Consider the following 19282-nt stretch of genomic DNA (forward strand, 5'->3'; position numbering starts at 1 on the left):
CCAAAACATCAGCAGTGCTCCACAGCAGATCCTGTTTTGCCTGTCGCCTGTCTGTAGTAAAGAAAGAAGCAGGCTCGCTAAATTCAAACCAGCTGCAACGATGAGAGTGTTACAGTTGGACTGAAGGAAGCTTACCTCATGAAAGTATTGTGGAAACTGCTGTTGGAAAGATAATAAAAGGATTAACTGCAGTTTTAGTGAACCATTTACTTTTCAATCAAAATGTCTCATGTATTTCCTGTTCTCAAGTAGCTTGAATTCCAAAATTCCTTTGTCTATTACAGTACATAGTAGCAAAGCCTGTCATAAGAAATTAATAATTTTACATGGAAAAGTACTTTTATGTATGAGAGCGGGGTGCTGTTCACTGTTAGCTTCCCCTGAGCAGTTCAATACCTAGTCAGGCAGTAATCTTACAGGCAAGAGAGAAATTGAGGGCTTTAAAAGAAAGTACAATGGGTAATTGTGAACAGCAAAAGAAAATCTCCACTACAAACACAAGAGATCCAAAGTTACTTTAACAGAGCTACAGAAAAAAACAAAACAAAATCTCAGACCTCTATAGACAGAGAAAGAACTGCCTTCTTAATTTGCAGGAATAACAGCACAATTATTACCACATCAAAAGAAAAGCCATCCTTTAAAATGACATGACATCACTGCACAACGCAACACTGCACAGCAACCTCTGTTTCACATGGAATGGAACTCACTGGGCAAATAATCCCCACTTGATATTAACAACTTCAAGGAGCTGTGCTGTAGCTTTGGACCCTGCCCCTGCTAGATCAAGCTGTTTTCAGGGTAGAAAACTAAATTTGCAAAGAAGAGATGGTTTCTGTGTATTCTCTTGGATCCACTTCCCTCCCTGCAGAATTACAGACTGCAAGGTTTAACACACAATACCTCTGCTGACAGTGGATGATGCCTCTTGCTGTGGGAAGAGAAGGGTTAACTCCAAGTTGAGCAATGGGGAGCTCCCAGTCCTGACTGGGCTGTTCCATGTATGGGAACAGCTACAATATCTGCTCCAGTAAAAGAGATCTCTATATGCTTACATGCCAAGACTATATAAATATGACATAAAGGCTGTCTGCAATATCAGATGCAGAGGTTTTTCCAACCTATTCACAAAACCCTGATGTGTTATCAAAAGCTGGCACTTTACTACAGATGAAATTACTTGAAAGTATGACATTTTTAGCATTTACTAAGATATTACAGCATTTCTCTGGTTTACCAAGTTTTCTGTAATAATGGGAATGTAACATTAGAAATCTGCCATACAATACCTGTTAAATATGCATTTTTCAGGAAAAGAGACAAGTTCCCTTATCCACAGAGTCTACTGATCTTTCAGCACCACAGGAAACTAATCAGGGCTTCATGTTTTAAGTATGCTTTCAATTTACTTACCTACGCTTTTGTTTGGAAAGAAGCAAACTTGCATTATCCTTTGATAACTGATAAATAAAAGAGATCTATACAGGGGAAGTTTAATTCATTTGTACATTTAGAAAATGCAATTGAGCTACTTCTGGAATAAAACCACTCAGTTCTTGCTTTCAAAGCAAAAAGAAACACATAAGGCTTAGAGTGTTTCCATATTATCTTGGACAATTTAATGGTATTCTCTAAATATGTGCACTGTTTCCAGCATTATCTTAGGGAATACCCACTAAACTGTGTGGGACATTAAGATAATGCTTTTCATTTATGCAATGGAAGTAAAAAGATAATCAGGACAATCACTTACAGAGAAAATTCTTCTCTGCAACACATTTTGAATACTTTTGTTTTCTTCCTTCTCCCTTCCATAACCATCACAGGCCTGAAAGCTTTTTCTACAAACATTCTTTCCTATTCCTCCATAGAAAGCTACAGCTTACCATGGAAAAGTTTGTCATGATCTAACATCCTTACAAGCATTTTCCACTGCATCATGCTCTGATCAAAACAATAAAATAGACATATAGCTGAAAATTCTGCCTATCAGGAACCCCAACCTGCTGCCATAACCATTCCCTTTGTCTGCACTTTTTTGTGCGTGTGCATGCGTGCACACACGTGTGGGTGTTACAAATGAGACTTTCCAAAATTCATGGCCCAATTTGGAAGCTTATGTCAAACTTGTTTTGCTTCATCTGTTTCAGTCAGGGTCTTGTATCATTGTTGTTTCAAACATGTGGAAAGCTTAATGGAAGTCATTAACTTTTATTTTAGTTTGGCCATATTGTCATCATGGTGGGCAGATGCAGAGATGGTGTTATTCCCAAGATCCTCTTTTTGGAACACTGCTGTTGTTTACATCTTCTTGATCAGAAGAGAACAATGGTTTTTACTTATTTTTAAAGCTCTGTTTCGCAAATTAAAAAAACCCCTAACAACCTTTGAAAAAGTAATTAAATATATTCTTTTTAGTCTTTTAACTATTTAAAATCCTTTAAAAGTTTCTTTCTTTTGTCTAAACTACATTTGAAGCTTTTGCACTTACAACTCTATGGGTTATTGTTCAGCTCAAGGAATGAGAAGAATTTCATTAGATGTGTTTTATGTTTCTTGATTAAAAATGTCACCCGAGGCTCAGTGACTTTGTTTTACGTTAAGTGACGGCTGCGTGCTTTGATCATCACTTTATTAGTGGTTTAATGAATATTAAAAAAACAAAGCACTGTATTAAAAGTTAAGCTCTCATATAAGGAAACCGAATCCCTTTTCCAAGAACTACAGTATTTTTTACTCAATCATTTCCTTCTAGATTAAGGTTTTCTCCAATTCCCCTTTAGCCTGCTACAGACTAAGTTACAGGAAAGCACAACAATTACACTGGAATAAGATCGAAGAGAGAGCAAGAAAGAGAGAAGAGCAGTTATGTTTCTATTCAAACAAATATAATCCAGACTTACCATGCACTTGTTTGGTTTTTCTCCAGAGTGAACCCTCATATGAATCAGCAGTTTGTAACGAGCATTGAAGGGTTTATAGCGGCGGACACAGCCTGCCCAGAAGCAAGTGAAGTCCTCTCCTTTCCTCTGGTCAATGTGAGTCTTTTCTATGTGTCTGACCAGCTCGTCTTGTTGGTCGTACGTGGCACTGCAGTCAATCCACTGGCACACCTGCCTGCCACTGCCGAGGTCCTGCTCATCGCCGTCGCTGGGCTGCAGGGACTTGGGAGACACGGAGGTGCTGAGGTGAGGCAGCGTGCCTGGGCTCTGGCTGAGCTGCTGGTGGAGGTGGTACGGGGGAGGCAACCCCTGGTGATGGCGGAAGAGATCAGCAGTGGAGGAATAATCGTCAGCCGGTTCTTGTTTTAAGAAACTCACCTTCTGGGTGCCGTGCGAGGAGCTCTGGGGAGGAAGGCTCGTGCCATTCATCATAAGGCTGAGGCTGCCATTCTCCTCGACTTGCTGCATTTGTATCTGCTCACAGTCACCTCTGTCACACTCAGTGGAAAGAGGTACAAGACATGCTGGAGGGGAGGGAATACTGCAAGGGTTTCCAGGCTGAGAGCAAGACTGGGGCTGAGAGGATTTTTGAGCACTGTGATGACTGATCTCCACAGGATGAGAGGAAATGCCAGCTGAGTTAGCTCGCAGTCCATTCACACAGGTGACCAGTGACGTCTGCGACGTGCGGATGATCGCTGTAATATCGATTCCTTCGGCTGAAGACGGCACAACAGAGATGCATCTCTTCTTCAGGTTGCTGGTCTGTAGCCTGGCCGAGTGCTGAGGGGTGCCAAGTGACAAAGGACCCAGGGAGGAGCTGTGTTCATTATTAAACAAGTAGGATGAAAGTGAATTTGTAAAGCTATTATTCATTAGGTCTAGTTCAGGGTGCAGACTACTGGAGGCTCTCAGCTCCATCCCCTCTGTAATCCTCCTATGTGTGGAAGCCTCAGACAGAACCTTATAATCACTGGGGCATTCTTGTTTAATGTGCTGAGCCGGGTGACTTCCGTTCAGGCATGGAGCAGCAGAATCTACTGAGTCTTGAAACCTGGGTGACCTGCAATACAGTTTTCATTAAGCATCACTAACCACCACAGCGTTTATGATTTTTGTACAAGACATAAAACTTGTTAAGCCCTGCAGAAGGGAAGCACTTGCTCTCTGCTGATGTTGCCTGTCTAATGCAGCAATTACACCAAAAAAATCTGCAGTGCTTCCTCTCCAACCTGTGTAAAGACAGCATCACTTTACATAGGATTAATCTGACACACTGGGTTACACATGGAACAGAGAATCTTCACTGCTACAGGCAGCTCATCAATCACGATAGAGACTTTCAATGCATAATAGATTGGGCAAAACAATAGCTGAGAATGAACTTTGAGAACTTTGGGCATTTCTGAATTATTAAAATACTGTCATTTTCCTCAGAGCACACTGGGGAAATGCCTTGGCATTTTTGTTGACACAAAAAAGGCTAGCTGAGCTTTGCTTACACGTTAGAGACATGCTTTCCTTTGCTAACTTAAAAAAGGAGCCAGATCACTGAGGAAAAAAGGAATACAGTGGAAGAATTGCTTGCTTTCAACCAGCATTCCAAAATCAATGAGAGATCTGCTGAGCATTTACTTCCACAGAATAAAAAGTTCACAGCCAGTAAATTTAAAATGGCAGCCTATGTACTCCCATCTCCATTTTTCATAATAAAGAGTGCATGGGATTGTAAATCACAGTTCTGTTTTGCAGAAATGATTTTTCATCATTTTTCATGTGTGTTGAATCCATTCATTGAAGAAGCAGATCCTTGAGGAACTCCACAAAAGACTTTTCAGAAAAGCACTGCATTAAGAAACATTTGCTCCTAACATTTTCTTCCAAGCAGTTAGCAACTGGTTTATGGCTTAAAATAAAACATTTTATCTCAGCTATAAACATTTACTGTGGATGATCCAACTGTGTGCTTTTTCTTAGGAGCAGAGGGTGTTCCTTACATATCCCCAAAGCATGGGAGGGTTTAACCTATGGCTTCATCGTGCCAGACCAAGGAGAGGAAACAGTACATCTGTGTGCAGGAAAGCTGTGCCTCAGCTAATAAACCCTCCAGAGGAGTGCCCCGTGGCTCTTAAGCTGACATGTTCCACTTAAATGAATTTTATGCCTTTATGATGCTAGCACCACAAAAGCTGAAGAAAACCCACCATTTGGCAGCCTGTGTGTGACACCACAGCTAAGACAGGTCTGACACATTTTAAAGCACGAAACACATGTACTTGAAAGTATTTTGGACATTTATACACTAAACTATGAATCTGCTGAATAAATTGCATTTATTTTACACTTTAGATTATTTTATCACTATTATTTCCATTAATCCATCACTAATATTAAGATGGGAAGCTGGGATAACTTCTAAAATTTCCTTGGTAATAGCCCTCAAAAAAACCAAAAAGGGATGGAAAAAATAACAACAATCAAAAGCTTCAAAAATACTTCCTTCCCATGAAATTAAGGTTGTCAAAAACTGGTACCTGTATGAGGCACACGACTGGGAATACTGCATTCACTACTGACAGGTTTCTAAGTTCCAATAGGGCTTAATGTAAAAAAACCCTTTAAGATCATGAGAGATGTAAAATTCCCCAGCATTCACTGATACAGAACAATCAGATAATTTGTTTTCCACCAGAAAGTTTAAAACAGTACATTAAAAAATTTTAGAGGTTTCCATAAAGCACTGTTCGTAATTTCTCCCTTTAGGTTTGCACAGTTGGTCTCTGGATAAACGTAAAGCACCTGTTTCTGCAGATGGCAAATTTATATTTTCAAAAACCAAACCAAACAGCATTCATACATTATTTTTTAACATTTACAGAACCATATGTCTGTAAAATATGTGGCATAAGTATACTTTTATTGCATATGTTTGGGAAACCCTGCTCTGTTTGCTCAGTGAAAGATTGGTGTTTTAAACTCATTCTGAGAAAGGCTTTACAGCACGCCATGCCAGGCACAGCATTTCCTATTACTTGGTTTCTGCTGTACAAAAACTCTCCTAAATAATTCAGTTTGTATCACAGTTTTGTGGTCTCAAAGCTTCAGGCTAAAGTAAACTCAACACATTTCCTACATCATATAAAGCTAACCCAAGCCTTACATTTCAGCCTGTGATAATTGGTGTTGTATTATTAAGCTTTATGTAAAGCTCCCATCTTGCCAGAAATCCATGAGAGAAGTTTGGTTTTTGATTAAGCTGGAGTCGGTGCAGAGTACCTGCAGGATGGACACAAACATCCCTGTCTTGAGAAAAACTAGGTTTCCAAAATCCTCAGGAACCTTTCCAGCAGAAGATCTTACTCAGAGTCCAGACTGTATTGATATGATATTGCAGTGCAGACTCTGTGACACACAGAAGAGAGTTCTGAACCACAAGGCAAGCTGGAATGCCTTACTTCAAAAGCAAATGAGATGAGGGCACTAAAGTCATTCTTCCCACTGCCACAGATGAGTCTTATCCATTCTCTGCCTACAAAATAATAAGCACAGGCTGCTTGTGTAGATCAAAACCAAGTCCTCTCCAGGATCTGCAGTTTTCTCTGTAGCACTGTAATTTACATACATTATACATCCCATATTACTTAACTCTGCTGGGAGAAGTCTGACATTTCTTCAATTTCCTGGTGTTTGAGTGTTGGGGTACCTGATATCAAGGTGCATTAATACAAAGTTCCTGTACTCCTGGCAGAACTCAGACTTCACTATTCTAGGGAAAGCCCTGCTCATTTCTCCCTGTCCTGAGGGGTTTGAAGGGAGAAGGGAAACAGAAGCAAAACCAATGCAGGAGTGACACAAGGTGTCTGGCAGCCAGCTTGCAGGGGGGCTCTCCTTATACCCATTGACTCTTTGCCCCTGGCACCGTGCTCTTACAGCCGTGGAGCAGACTCCAGGTCTGGTACCCACAGGCCGTGCTGGCTGTAAGGATTTCACAATCTCTGGACAAATATAGACATAAATGCATATGAAATAAACAGGTAAGATGAGAGGGACAGAGGAGAGCAGGGCAGTGCAAGGAGCACCATGGACACACGGATCATCATGAGCAGCTCTGCAGGGGCTTCCACATAAGCAACCCTGGAAAGAGAGTGGGGTCAGCAGAAGAATATACCCCACAAACCTCCCTTCAGAGGGAGCATCCACGCACCAGGGATGGGCAGTCTGAGGGAACAGAACTGCCTCTTAAGCTCATGAAAGCTGAGTGTGAGGCCTTTGAAGAGTAACAGCAGCCTCTCAGAGGATACTGAGGCAGTGTTTCCTAAGAGACTCCCTTACGTGGTAATTGGAGCCAGAGCACGAGGCCAGTAGCACCATGCCAGAAGCACTGCAGTTCCCAACTGCCCTCAGAGGAAAAGATGACTGTATCTGAAATCTCCGGATTATTTACAAAACATACATGCCTTCCGCTGCCACTGGAAATGTGCACCCGGTGATAACTGACAGTTTTAAGGAGCTGGAGGGGATTGTTGTGCTGCACATCCAGGGACCCTGTGCAACACTATCCGAGTGCTCTGATGCCTTCCCTGGGTTTTACACACTGAGCGCAGTGTGGGCGGGTTTGCCGGAGCTGATAATGGATTATTTGACAAAAGGCCAACGTTAGCTGTGTGATGCCTCCAGTTGTGGTGAGGAAGGTATTGGGACTTTTCCAGTCCCACACACATTGCATTCACAGATAGAATGTAGCAGCAATTATGCTGCACAGCTTAAAAGTTATTAACTGAGTGGGGAAAAGGGGCCAGAAGAAGAGGGATCATGATTCTTGGACTAAGGCAGTCATCCCTAGAATACAGTTTCCAAGGGAAAACAATTTCAGGGAGAAGCTGAAGGAGATAACAAGTCTCAGTGCATTGAAGTGATAAAAGGACAAAGACAATTAAAACTGCAAACTCTAAAATAAGATTTTTGATTGCTAGGGGAAGTGCTCCCTGGTTTGTTTGGCTTTTCCTTGTATGTTCCATAACCTAGAAATGCAAAGTGGTTCAAAGTTCTACCCAGAGATATTGTTTGAATTTATGTCTCCTTTTATCTCTCTGCTGATCATTAGAGCTGGCCAGAACAAGCAAAGAGAGTTTGTCCTGATGTCCATGTGCTCCAGTATCTGACAATTGCAGCCCTACTTCTCTCATCCATTTTCTGATGAAGGCTGAGATCTGGGGAGGCACAGAACACCCTTGGCTCCCACTGACTTCACTCCTCTCCTGGGCATCACTCCCAGCTCAGTCACTTCTGAGTCACTCATTCTCCTCTTTTCAGTTCTTCAGGGAAGGACCTGCTTTCCTCTTGCTTGTCCATAATCTTCAACATCCAAACAACATGAAAAGAAATGGTCTGAAATGCTGTCCACCTTCTCTCAAACACCAAGGCTCTGGCCCTGTGCCATGTGTCTCATGAAAAGCACTGTGTTATAAGGAGACACTGTGTCTGTGAGGACCACAGAGCAGAGCTGGGCACTGGCTTCGTCTTGCAAATCCCATTAACACAAATGCACTGTTAGCCAGCTGGACATACAAGCAGAGCATGACCAGTGGGATACAAAACAACCTGTAATGTCCTTCAGGATATTCTCCAAACACTTCCAAACTGAGAGGCAGCAGAGTCTTAAGGCTTTAGACCATGCCACAAAGCAGAGGGAGGGAATCAGGCCTACCACCTGCTACTTTCTCATGTTATGCAGTCAACAACCCTTTATGTTGTTCTGGGAATTCTCTTCCAAATGGAGGCTGGAAGGGGTTCATATTTCTGAGGATGGGTACTGTGATGCCAGGTATGAAGGTATCTGTCATTTCCTCATTATAAAATTTACAAAAAGGTTCAAAAAGATCTAAGCAGAGTATTCTCTTCCTGCTTTTGTTTGCTCCTGCCTTAATTATCTTTGTTTCATAATTGTCCTCACTGACAGAATGAAAAAAAAAAAAAGGTTGATAACTGCCAGTCCCACAGTGAGCCATAAAGAAACCAGGAGGGAGCAGATTTACATCCAGATGCAAAGGCATCTACAAATCCATGTGGCAATAGTGGATTATTTTGTTGTGGCATGGATATTATTTATCCTTTTCAAACAAACAAGCAAACAAACATGAAAAAAAGCCTTTCCACTTGCTTGCCACATTACCGTGCCTCTTTCTCCTGAAAACACAGATGTTCTTAACCCACCAGTAAATTGAAAAGGGGAAACAAGGCATGAATATGTATAATAAAATCAGGAACAGTCAGATTTTCAAGACCAAGCTGTAGGCCATATTTCCCCTCGCTGTGAATATGGAAATTTCAGAGCCTGATAGGTCCATCCACAGAGTGCCAAATATTCCAAGTACCTAAGATAAAGGCTGCAACTTTATTGAGGCTTCTCTTTTCTACAGCTCTTCAAAAAGGTCAAGATTATTCCTATTATATGCACTGCCAAAAAGCAGCATAATTAAAATAGATGGATAGATTTTAATTTGTAGCAGGTTTCTATTCACAATGGATGTCTGTTTGGGGTACTTGTTTAAAATCTGGTAATGTTAAATTTGTAACAACAACAAAAAATAATGGAGTTCTGTGTTTTCATATAATTAATTTATAGCAAATGTTTAAATAGAGATTCTGTTCATAGCATATCCAACTACAGTGTATATATCAAAACCAGAGACCAAATTTTCACATTATGGCCTTAAAAGCAAAACCAAAGGATGTGGCTGTATGGGAACTCTGCAAATACTTCATTAGAAGTAGAAATAGAAGCGGCACTGGCTTCCTGTAGGTTTGATGGTGGCATTCCAAATCACCGTGTGGGGGACACTGGGCTGGGTGTAGGTGCCATCCCCGCCTCCCAGGCAGTAATCTGGTGGCACCGTAGTGCTGGGACGGAGCCGAGGGCTCGAGGTGGCGAAACGTGGAGCGGTACCTGAGATCCGAGTGCGCCAGGTTGAGCTGGCCCACGTGCAGCAGCCGCTCCCGGGACAGCGCGTGGTCCCGCACCAGGGAGTTCCCCGCGTGCAGGAACAGACCCTGCCGGCACACGGGCACCGAGCCACCCGTCACCTCCATGTCCATCATGCTCTTCTTCTCAGAGATCAAACTGCAGTGACTGTAGCCACCGTTCACTGTCAAAAAAATAAGCAAAAAAGAGATAAGGCTTTGACTAAGAACTCTCTCCACTGACAACTTTGTAAACTCATTTTGGATTGGCTTGGAAAATTCTTGGTTTTACAACAAGGCAGTGGCAATGAAAGGTTTCACAAGGAAACAAAAATTAATTGCCAAGGAATTTGGATGTGGGGTTGTTTATTTCTCGTTGTACAGAAATGAAGCATCTTCTGGCCTGAACAGTCAGTTGTATTCAGTGGGTTTCGACTGAGGTGTTTAAGATCACTTTGGATGCCTTTCAGCTTGTAGTGGGTCTTTCTAACTATCAGCTCTGCCTTACTTGTAACCATGACATAAATTATCACTATATCCTCTGGAGTCTACAGCTCCATGAGGCTTTATTCCATTCCTCTTCTGGCTTTATCGCGCCATAATTTAACTCACTTCAGGGTCAATACCTACCTTAGCAGGACTGTTAACTGGGGTAGATGAATCACATTTGAAGGGTATCTAAATACACTGTTGAACACTGTGAATAAGTTTTTAAAGGCCACACCACCAAGAGAAGATGGTAAATCAATCATATTACAATACCCAATTCACAGTTCCTCTCTTTCCAACAGCAGAATTACCTGGAATACAGTCAAGATGTATCTTCCTTCCAAAATACTGTAGGATCCTTTTTTAAGTGTTTAAGATTTATACTGGACTTGTAATAAAAAACTTTCTTTCATTCCCCAAATGACACAAGTCTGAAATTCATTAGGGCTTTCTAAATATGTACTTTACCAATTTTATCATATTATCAAAACACAGAAACTTGAAGCTTCCACCAAAGCTCAGCAATACCAACTGCAGCACACACTGATACCTGTTTGTGTGAAGACAGAGATTTCCTAGAATAACATGAACACTATCCCTGTGCTGTCAAAAATAATTATCTTCTCTTGTAGCTGTCAAATCAAAGAACACATTCGCTCCCTGCAAAGGAACAGAACACTTATGCTAAATCCATGAAATTCTGTGTTTCAGCCAATCCATTTGCCTTCACAAAGCACCTTACATATTAATTAGTAAGAGCTAAAAATTTCTTGCACAACAGTGCCCTGAGTGCAGTTGCACTTGCACCAAAGCCTCTGAAATGTGCTCACCACATGTGAGCTGGAACAACGATGGACAAGAACAACACCAGCAGCTCACGGGCTTTTTCCCCCAAAGCAACTAAAAAAAGAGCAGTGAGATTATCTCCAAACACAGACAACCCAAGTGTTCAAGTGTCCAAGCACATGTGAAAGCAAATTCATTACCTCTGAAAAAAAGGGAAAAAATCCACTTTACACCACTTTAAATGAGAACAGAATCTGGCCCTTTGACAACTGGCTGTTCTATACAATATTAATATCACTGGCTGGCACACATAAGATTTAAGCACTTTCCACGTCTGGAACCAGATCTCTTCTTTCACTGGTATCAAGGGGCCTTTAACCTACATTCTGTAACTTACCAGTAACAGATGAAAAGAGCACACACTCCCTTGCCTTCGACCAGAGGGTTCACCCTGCTTGCACTATACCATAGCCATTCCATAAATCCATATAAAAAACTAATCCTAATTTACAGAGAGTAAATCTAATAAAAGCAGAATGGTTTCCAGAAGGATCTCATGGAAGTGGAATCCATCAAGGTAACTTTTGTCTTTTTGTGTCCTGCAGTTTTGATTTATATCTTCACATTTAAGTGTTCACAAGGGAACGGAAGGAGTTGATACAGTAGTGTGCAAAGGCTGCAATCAGGCAATTCCTTCCATATGAGTAATCAAGTTAGTTCAATTTTGGGTACCTTGCTTCTTTCATTTTGGGGTAACTGACTTTGGGGGGGTTTTTTCTTGATTTATGCCAGATTAAGTCGTGTGACAATTGATCCCATGGACTGTGATGAGGCTACACACCTCGGGAAGGACAGCTCACACTGGTCAGGACCTGTAGGGTCAGCCCTACATTTCTTGTTAGGGGCAAATTCTCCAAGAACAAAACAGAGCATTTCCTTACACAAAGCCAAACCTGTCTGTCCAACAATGAGATCAACATTTAAAACACCCCTACTAAAGGGCAATAACTCTTTTTCTTCCCTAGGGAACACCCTGTTTACCATTCAGGACAGCTTCACCCTTACTGACAAAATCAGCTATTAAGGCTAAGAAGATAAGAGCAAGAAAACTTACCAAAAGAGTAATTATTCAACAATAAACGCATGCTGCAGTGCTTTGGAGTTTACCTAATTAAGACCAATGAACAAATAACTGAAAGATGTCTAACTGAAATGACTCACATTCGAAATAGAGACAGATTTGAAATATTTGCCTAACATACTAGATATCCCCAGAGGGTTGTGGGTTTTGCGGCAAAGACCAAACTAGGTCATTTGCTTTTTTTTTTCTTACTGCTTATTCTCTTTAATTACTTCTTGTTACAAAAAAAAAAAAAAAAAAAAAAAAAAAAAGCGGCCATTCTTGGTTTTGTTTGGATGTGGTGTCCAAAATGTACCACGACAACACTGAGAAATGGAACGCCGTTACTGGCAGCTGGATGAGTCACGTGAGACGAGTGAAAGACCAAACAGCACCAGATTTTCTCAAACAAGTGAAAATCATCCGTGATGGAAGAGGCCACCACATCCCTCCACTGAGAGGGAATTATTAACTCAAAAGCTGCCAACACAGCAAAGCCATGGGAGAGAAGGTGCCATACCCACACTCAGCAGGTCACTCCATGTGATGAATCCTGAATAATCCACAGCCCTGAATGTTTGGGGTGGCTGCCACACCTCCTGCACAGTCAGTAATTCAGGCCCATGCAGAGATGCACAGCACTGTGCTGCTCACTGAAAGCTCTAATGAACAAACCGAGTGCTTCAAAACACAGAATCTTCAAAGTGATTCATGAAATAGGCCATTTTTGACATTTTCAACAATAACAACAAAATCAACACTTTGCTGAAGTTTTTTATGCTTGTCATGCCATTCTCTATGGTGAATGGGAGGAATTGTCTTAATCCTATGACCCCAAGCCTTAGGGGCAGAAAAGTAGCAAAGGAAAAGAAAGCAAAGGATGGGAAGTAGATAGTTGTTCTTACACCCCTTACAAGGCAGGCCCAACTGTGTGACTGTGGAGACAGATTTTCTATGCCTTGTGGAAAAAACATGGCTTCTCCTTTGTTTCAGTGAACCACTATTAGCAGGGATATGAGTATGGGGTCTAAATTTTTCTATTATAGACACAAGAGTAGGAAAAACATTTTAGAAGTGGCTGGAGTGATTAGCCACAGATGCCATTACAGCCTTAGCAGACTTTACCCAAGTATTTTCAGGTTTTGCAGTATTTATCCAGGTATTTTCAGTTAGATCTGAAAACAAGACATCCTAAACAAGGACTTCCAGATCCAAACAGAAGGAATGCTCAGATTTTCTCTTGGCCAGTTTCTTCACAGTCATTTGCACCATCTCATACACAACAAACCTCTAGACATTTGGGCTTTTCATTCCTTCACAGGGGAAAGTCCTGCACTCTGAGTCTCTTTTGTTGCTGTTTGCCTTCCCTGAAGTGGTTAACAGTAGCAGCACTAAATTATCACTGCTGCATTCAAGAGCTCCTATGTCAAAGAGGAACAAAGCAGCTCACACCACACCCCAGGTTCATTCTGGATCTCTGTATCAGTTACAACCTGTTCACATTTTAAAGTCTGTTTCATACAGCTGATAGAGACATGGGTTCATTTATTTATAATGCTTGTACACTACCTCAATAAAAACACAGTGAGAGCCAAAACATTGTTTATCACCAAGCAGACCATGCTACATAGTGAGAGTCAGGTGAAGATCAAAATTGTCCTACATTGGTGTTTCAAAACAGAGATAGCAGATCCTCTGCCTATTTCCAAATAGACACAGATGACAACAATCTATAAAAGATTAGGATTAAAACCAATAGCACTGAATAAGATTAGAATAAAAAAGAAAGGTCTCTTTCCTCCAAGATTTATGAACCATGCAATAAAATCCTACAACAGAAATACTTATTTCTTTGCTTTCACATTGATGTATGAGTGAAGACAGAAGGGCTAAGAAAACCCTTGTAAACTAAAACAACCCAGATAGAGAAATAATTTGTCGAGTATCAATCTTGAGAACTCATGGAAGATAAATACAAGCCATGTGTGTCTTTCTAGTAAATTCTGGACCCTAAGTGTTGGCTACATCCATATTTGTTATTTCATGTTCAATTTATTTTTAAAACTAGTTATTTGGATTGCAGTATATTTCTGTTCTGGGGAATTTATTTTTGCAGACTACACACAGTATTTTAGCAGAGCGAACGTGTATGGTCGGCACTACCGAATAAAGCAACGTGGTTAATTCTGTATCAGTCCAGCTTAACACAATTTGAAAACACTTCAGAAGTTTATAGATCTGTAACCTTTTCACTTTCAAGCATGTGAATAGATTTGGCTCCCATATTCGACTTTATCATGGTATTTTAAAGGCAGCAAAGAACACATAATAATCTACCACATCTTTCACTGCTAAACCAGCTGCAATATTACAAAGTTTAGATTTCCATCTGAGACCTGCACAACACTTTTTCAACTTAGCAAGTACAGCCAAGATTCAGGAAAACACATGCCATGAGCTTTAGTTCCACTGACTTCACAGCCTCGGCTGATGTTCTCAGTTAGACTCTACATGTGTAAGGACAGAACTGTTTTAGCCAATAGTGAATAGATTCTCAAAGAAATAGAGAAATACACTGTTTACTACCAAAATGAGTCTTTCCCTACAAGCAGGTTGAAACTCAACATTCTTGGCTTCTGTTTGGATCTCAGACCTTTATATTATACATCCAAACACAGGTAAGAGCAGACTGAAAATGACCATTGGCCTCTTTTGTAACAACTAGGACAAATCTTTTATAACTGGATGCAACACAGGTCTTGTCATTACATTCATTGTTACAGAGTCTCTTCAGCTTGGAATCACCCTTTTCCTGTTGCCAGGCAATTCGAAAAATATTGTTCTCAGCACATCTGGCCTTTTTTGTGGTCAGTTATCTTTCCTCACTACTTGGATTTTAGTAACAGGGGGAAAAAACATTAAAAAATAAATGTTTTAGGAAAAAATTAAGCTCAAAAAACATTATTTTAATTAAAAGGAAATCCCCAAACCCTCCTAATGGGCACTTGGAGAATATAAGCTCAATGTAATGAAATTTGATGTGCTTTTTTTTTTAAGAAGACCATGTTTGGAATAGGTTCAATTCTCAATATTTCTGATAGGCAGGACATCCATACACCCCAAATAAATGCCATTGTGCTTCTGGTATAAGCTTTAAGACAACCATACATTGTTTAGGGTCATGTATACTCTCACCTGCCCTTGGCCCCCTTAGTTTGTCTTTTTTGCTGCACTAAAAGGACACGCCAGGGTTTTCACAGCTCTGTCATTAGACAGAGCCTGTAGGCTGAAAGAAATCCAGCAACTCTTTCAAGACAGAAGTTCACACATTTTGAGATGAGGTACTTGAGTTGCTCCCCTTGTAAAGATGCTTTCATAACTGATTACTTGATTCCATTGGGAATCAGGATCTTTCCATGCATGCAGAGAATGAGAAAATCTATTCCTTTTCTTCTGTCCTCTAAGTCATTTAATTCCCTAAAAGCCAGAGCGTGCCTACTATGAACTGCATGTGGGTTATTGCTTTCCCATTTACTTACTAAGCCCTGAACTTTTAAACTCCCAGATCTCCACTCCCCTATATTTTACTTAGCCCATTTAGCCTCTCTTTTCCATGGAAGCTCTAGCAGCAGACCATGTAAAGACTCCACAGGGGTACAGGCTCTCCCAAACATCTGAAACACAAGGATGTGCAAGGAATGAAAGCTGGGGTTTTGCCATATGGCACCTTGCATATGTCTTATATAAACATACTCCAAGAAGGAATTTCGTGTCTGCCTGGCTCAGCAGTACACTAAATACATTAGAAAGGAAAAAAAACCCCAACACAACAAAAAATATTTCCATCAAGATGTTGGGCTCAATTTTTTAGGAGCCCAAAGTGTCACTAAGTCAGTAAGAGCTACAAAGACAGAATCACTGTAGATCACCTGGGGTTACACAGAAAAATAAACTTTGAGAAATGGTGGAAACTGGTAACTAGACAGCATTTTGTTCTTTTCAATGCAGGCTGGGTGGAGGAAGAGGTCTGGTGGGATGTGGATGCACATTTAGTCTTGTGGGTGTAATTCTGATAAGTGCCTTTGGAAACCAGTCTACTCACAGGCAAAAGAGACAGAAAATCTGTCACAATAGGAACCAAAATTCACTGGAGTCTACAAAGAACTTGCCATGTTGCTCTGTGGCAGGAATGCTCCAACATGAACATGGAATACAGTGGAGGGGAGTCAGCAAACCTGCTCATCACTGCCAGCTATGGGTTGGCTCCCATTTGCTGGTCCTTCCAGAAGTGTGAATTAAGCTTTTTTCTATGAGATGCTTCGTGAGCCTCTCCTTTCCATTACTGTCTTTGCTTCAAGATCACTTGTTGCAAGAGCTTCCACACATTGTTTTCTGGTTCTTTAGGTATGAGGGATGAAAAGCTACAGCCAAAATGCATTTGGTTGCTGCAGATTACACATTCTCCTAAAACACTTGCTCTTACAAAAAAGGAGACATCCTCACACACAGCCTCCATCCAGACTCACTGCAGACTTCTCACACCTAACAAGTAACCCACATGCCCCTAGCAACATCTTTGTACTCTTATACAGAATATTATTTTACAATGAAAACTCAAATTGCTACTACATAAGAGGCAAACGTTCCACCTACACCATCTCCTTGATCACTTAACACTTGATACCTAATACAGTAATGGCCTCTTTGCAGCTTACAATTAACACTGCCAGAAAGAAAATTCAAGACAAACAAACAGTTTCCACAACATATGCTGAAAAGAGCAACAGCCTACCCCTGCTACTTTTCATTTTCTGTTTTCATTGTTTGACATTTCTTTCTGCCAGGATTTTGGCATTATTTCATGGCTTGATTTGAAATATATTTAACATCAAGTGATTTGCAATGTCGTTTTCTATTTTACCAGAACTATGCTTGGGACTAATTCTACTCAAATTGAATTTACCCTTCTGCACTCAGTGCCAATGAATGGGCCTCTTGCAGACTCTCCTCTGACTGCAGTTTTAGGGCTGCAGACATATGCAGTGCCTGTTAAACACACAACTTAATGTATCACCAGTAAGCACAGTCTGCTGAAGGACAGTGTCAAACATATGAGTTCTTGGTGCAATAAATATCTATGTGCCATGTAACACACAAAAAAACCCTCTACTCTGTGACTTACATGTAACTAAGGTATTTATCCAAAATGGGGCAGCTTCAGACAACAGCTGGGAGGACTGAACATCCTGATTGTATCAATCTCTTCCAAATGTCAGATTCTGGGGGTAACCAAGGCACCCCCACCAGCACCTGCTCTGCTGTGGGGTTTTTTAGCAGTCTGTGGAACGGGGTAAGAACAAGGCTATTGTGGAAGCTGCTGTGGAAGAGGTGAAGGCACAGAGAAGAAGAAAAGCAGAGATATGAGGATTAAGAAAAAATTAAAGAGTAAACAGAATGCTATAAAAAAAGGAAAATATTCTCATTGAAGGATGCTGTCTTATATGAACACTGGGTAAACAACAATGAGAAGTTTAGCTCCTGCTAGAAGGCCTCTATGAATCTTCCAGTGATGACAGTGGGCAGTTGCTCTGGATTAGGAGGTATGTGGAGTACTCTCTGTTTTTATTTAGCAATGCTGCCTTCCATAAACTGCATCTGCACTTCCCACACAAGCCCTGTGAACAAGGTATCTCAGGGATTACATGAAGCTGGATATGCCAGTGAAGAAACAGATACAGAACAATCAGTGTAGCCATGAGAACCCCTTTGCCCTGACAATCACATTACACAATCATTAAAAACAGGGCTGAGTCTTCAGAACATGATTTACTCTGTCCTGTATCCCTACAGCATAATCCAGCCTCACAAACTCAAGGGGGTGTTTGACCAATCTACTTCACAGGCTCCAGCAATTCCCCAGCATTTCCAGCAAACTATTCAGTCATTTCACTTGACTTAAGAATTCCTTTCTTTATGTCTAACTTAAAAGCCCCTTAGCACAACTTGGTCTGTTACATCTTGTCCTGTCCAAACTGGACACGGAGAGGAGTCTGTTCTCCTGCCCTCCATAGCAACCTTTTATGTTTTTGCATGCTGTCTCCACTCAGTCTTCTCTCACCAGTGTTACACAGCTCTCATTATTCAAGTTTTTTTCTCATAAATCACGTTTTCCAGAGCTCTGATCTCTTCCCTCTGTCTCTCTTCTGAACTGTCTCCAGCAGTCCTTTTTCTGTACTTTATACACCTTTTTTCCCCAGACTTTTCACTATCAGATCCTGTTCTTTGCAGCTGGTAGCAGATAGAGACTTCTTTCCCTGAGAGCCAGCAGCACAATGGCAGGCAGATCCAGCAGTTAAATCTTATCTGGATTAATTTATCTTTTTTCTTGTGTAAGACAAAGAATAATGAGATTAATGAACCTTTGGTATGATCCAGTTTCACTGCTGGTTTTTACTGGTGCATCAAACTGCCCTCTGAAAAATGTCTCAAAAGCCCAGAAGGGAACTTAGCAAATGCACACATGCAGAGGTCAAGGTTGCTTCCATCAAGGTCCCCTCATACCAAAACCCAACTTAGCAGCATAAAACACTAAACAAAAACTCTCAGGAACAAGCACATAGTTGCACAATGTCCAGACTCTGGCGTTAGAGAAGTCTCAAAACTCTAATTAAGGCTGACTCCTCAGATCTACAGCACTTTTTCTGCTGACCATCCCTGCCATCAAGAATACGTGAAAGGCATGAAGTCATTCCAGCATGCTGATCCAACCCATCCCATGGAACTGAGAGTAATTCATTAATCATATTGTCTCTGAGCCCAGTTCTGTTCCTGTCTGGTTGTCAGTCAGGCAGTGAAATGAACAGCACTACAAAACTAGTAAAAGCAAGATCACAGTTAGGAAGTCTTCCAGAACTGCATATCTGAAGATGCACAGAGAATTCTGACATCTGCATTTTAATAACAGTGCTCAATTAGAGATACA

The 19282-nt window shown here is 41.0% G+C and overlaps 1 protein-coding gene across 1 annotated transcript in view; it reads right to left on the reverse strand.

The window, feature by feature from the left end:
• The window catches only part of GLIS1 (GLIS family zinc finger 1), a 186970-nt gene that overhangs the window by 84964 nt on the left and 82724 nt on the right, over positions 1–19282 (reverse strand). Inside the window, 2 exon segments of the mRNA XM_058030359.1 lie at positions 2907–4008; positions 9892–10090. Coding sequence (XP_057886342.1) covers positions 2907–4008; positions 9892–10090 — 1301 coding nt within the window.

This window comes from Melospiza georgiana, chromosome 9 (genome assembly GCF_028018845.1).
Source record: "Melospiza georgiana isolate bMelGeo1 chromosome 9, bMelGeo1.pri, whole genome shotgun sequence".
Lineage (NCBI taxonomy): Eukaryota > Metazoa > Chordata > Aves > Passeriformes > Passerellidae > Melospiza > Melospiza georgiana.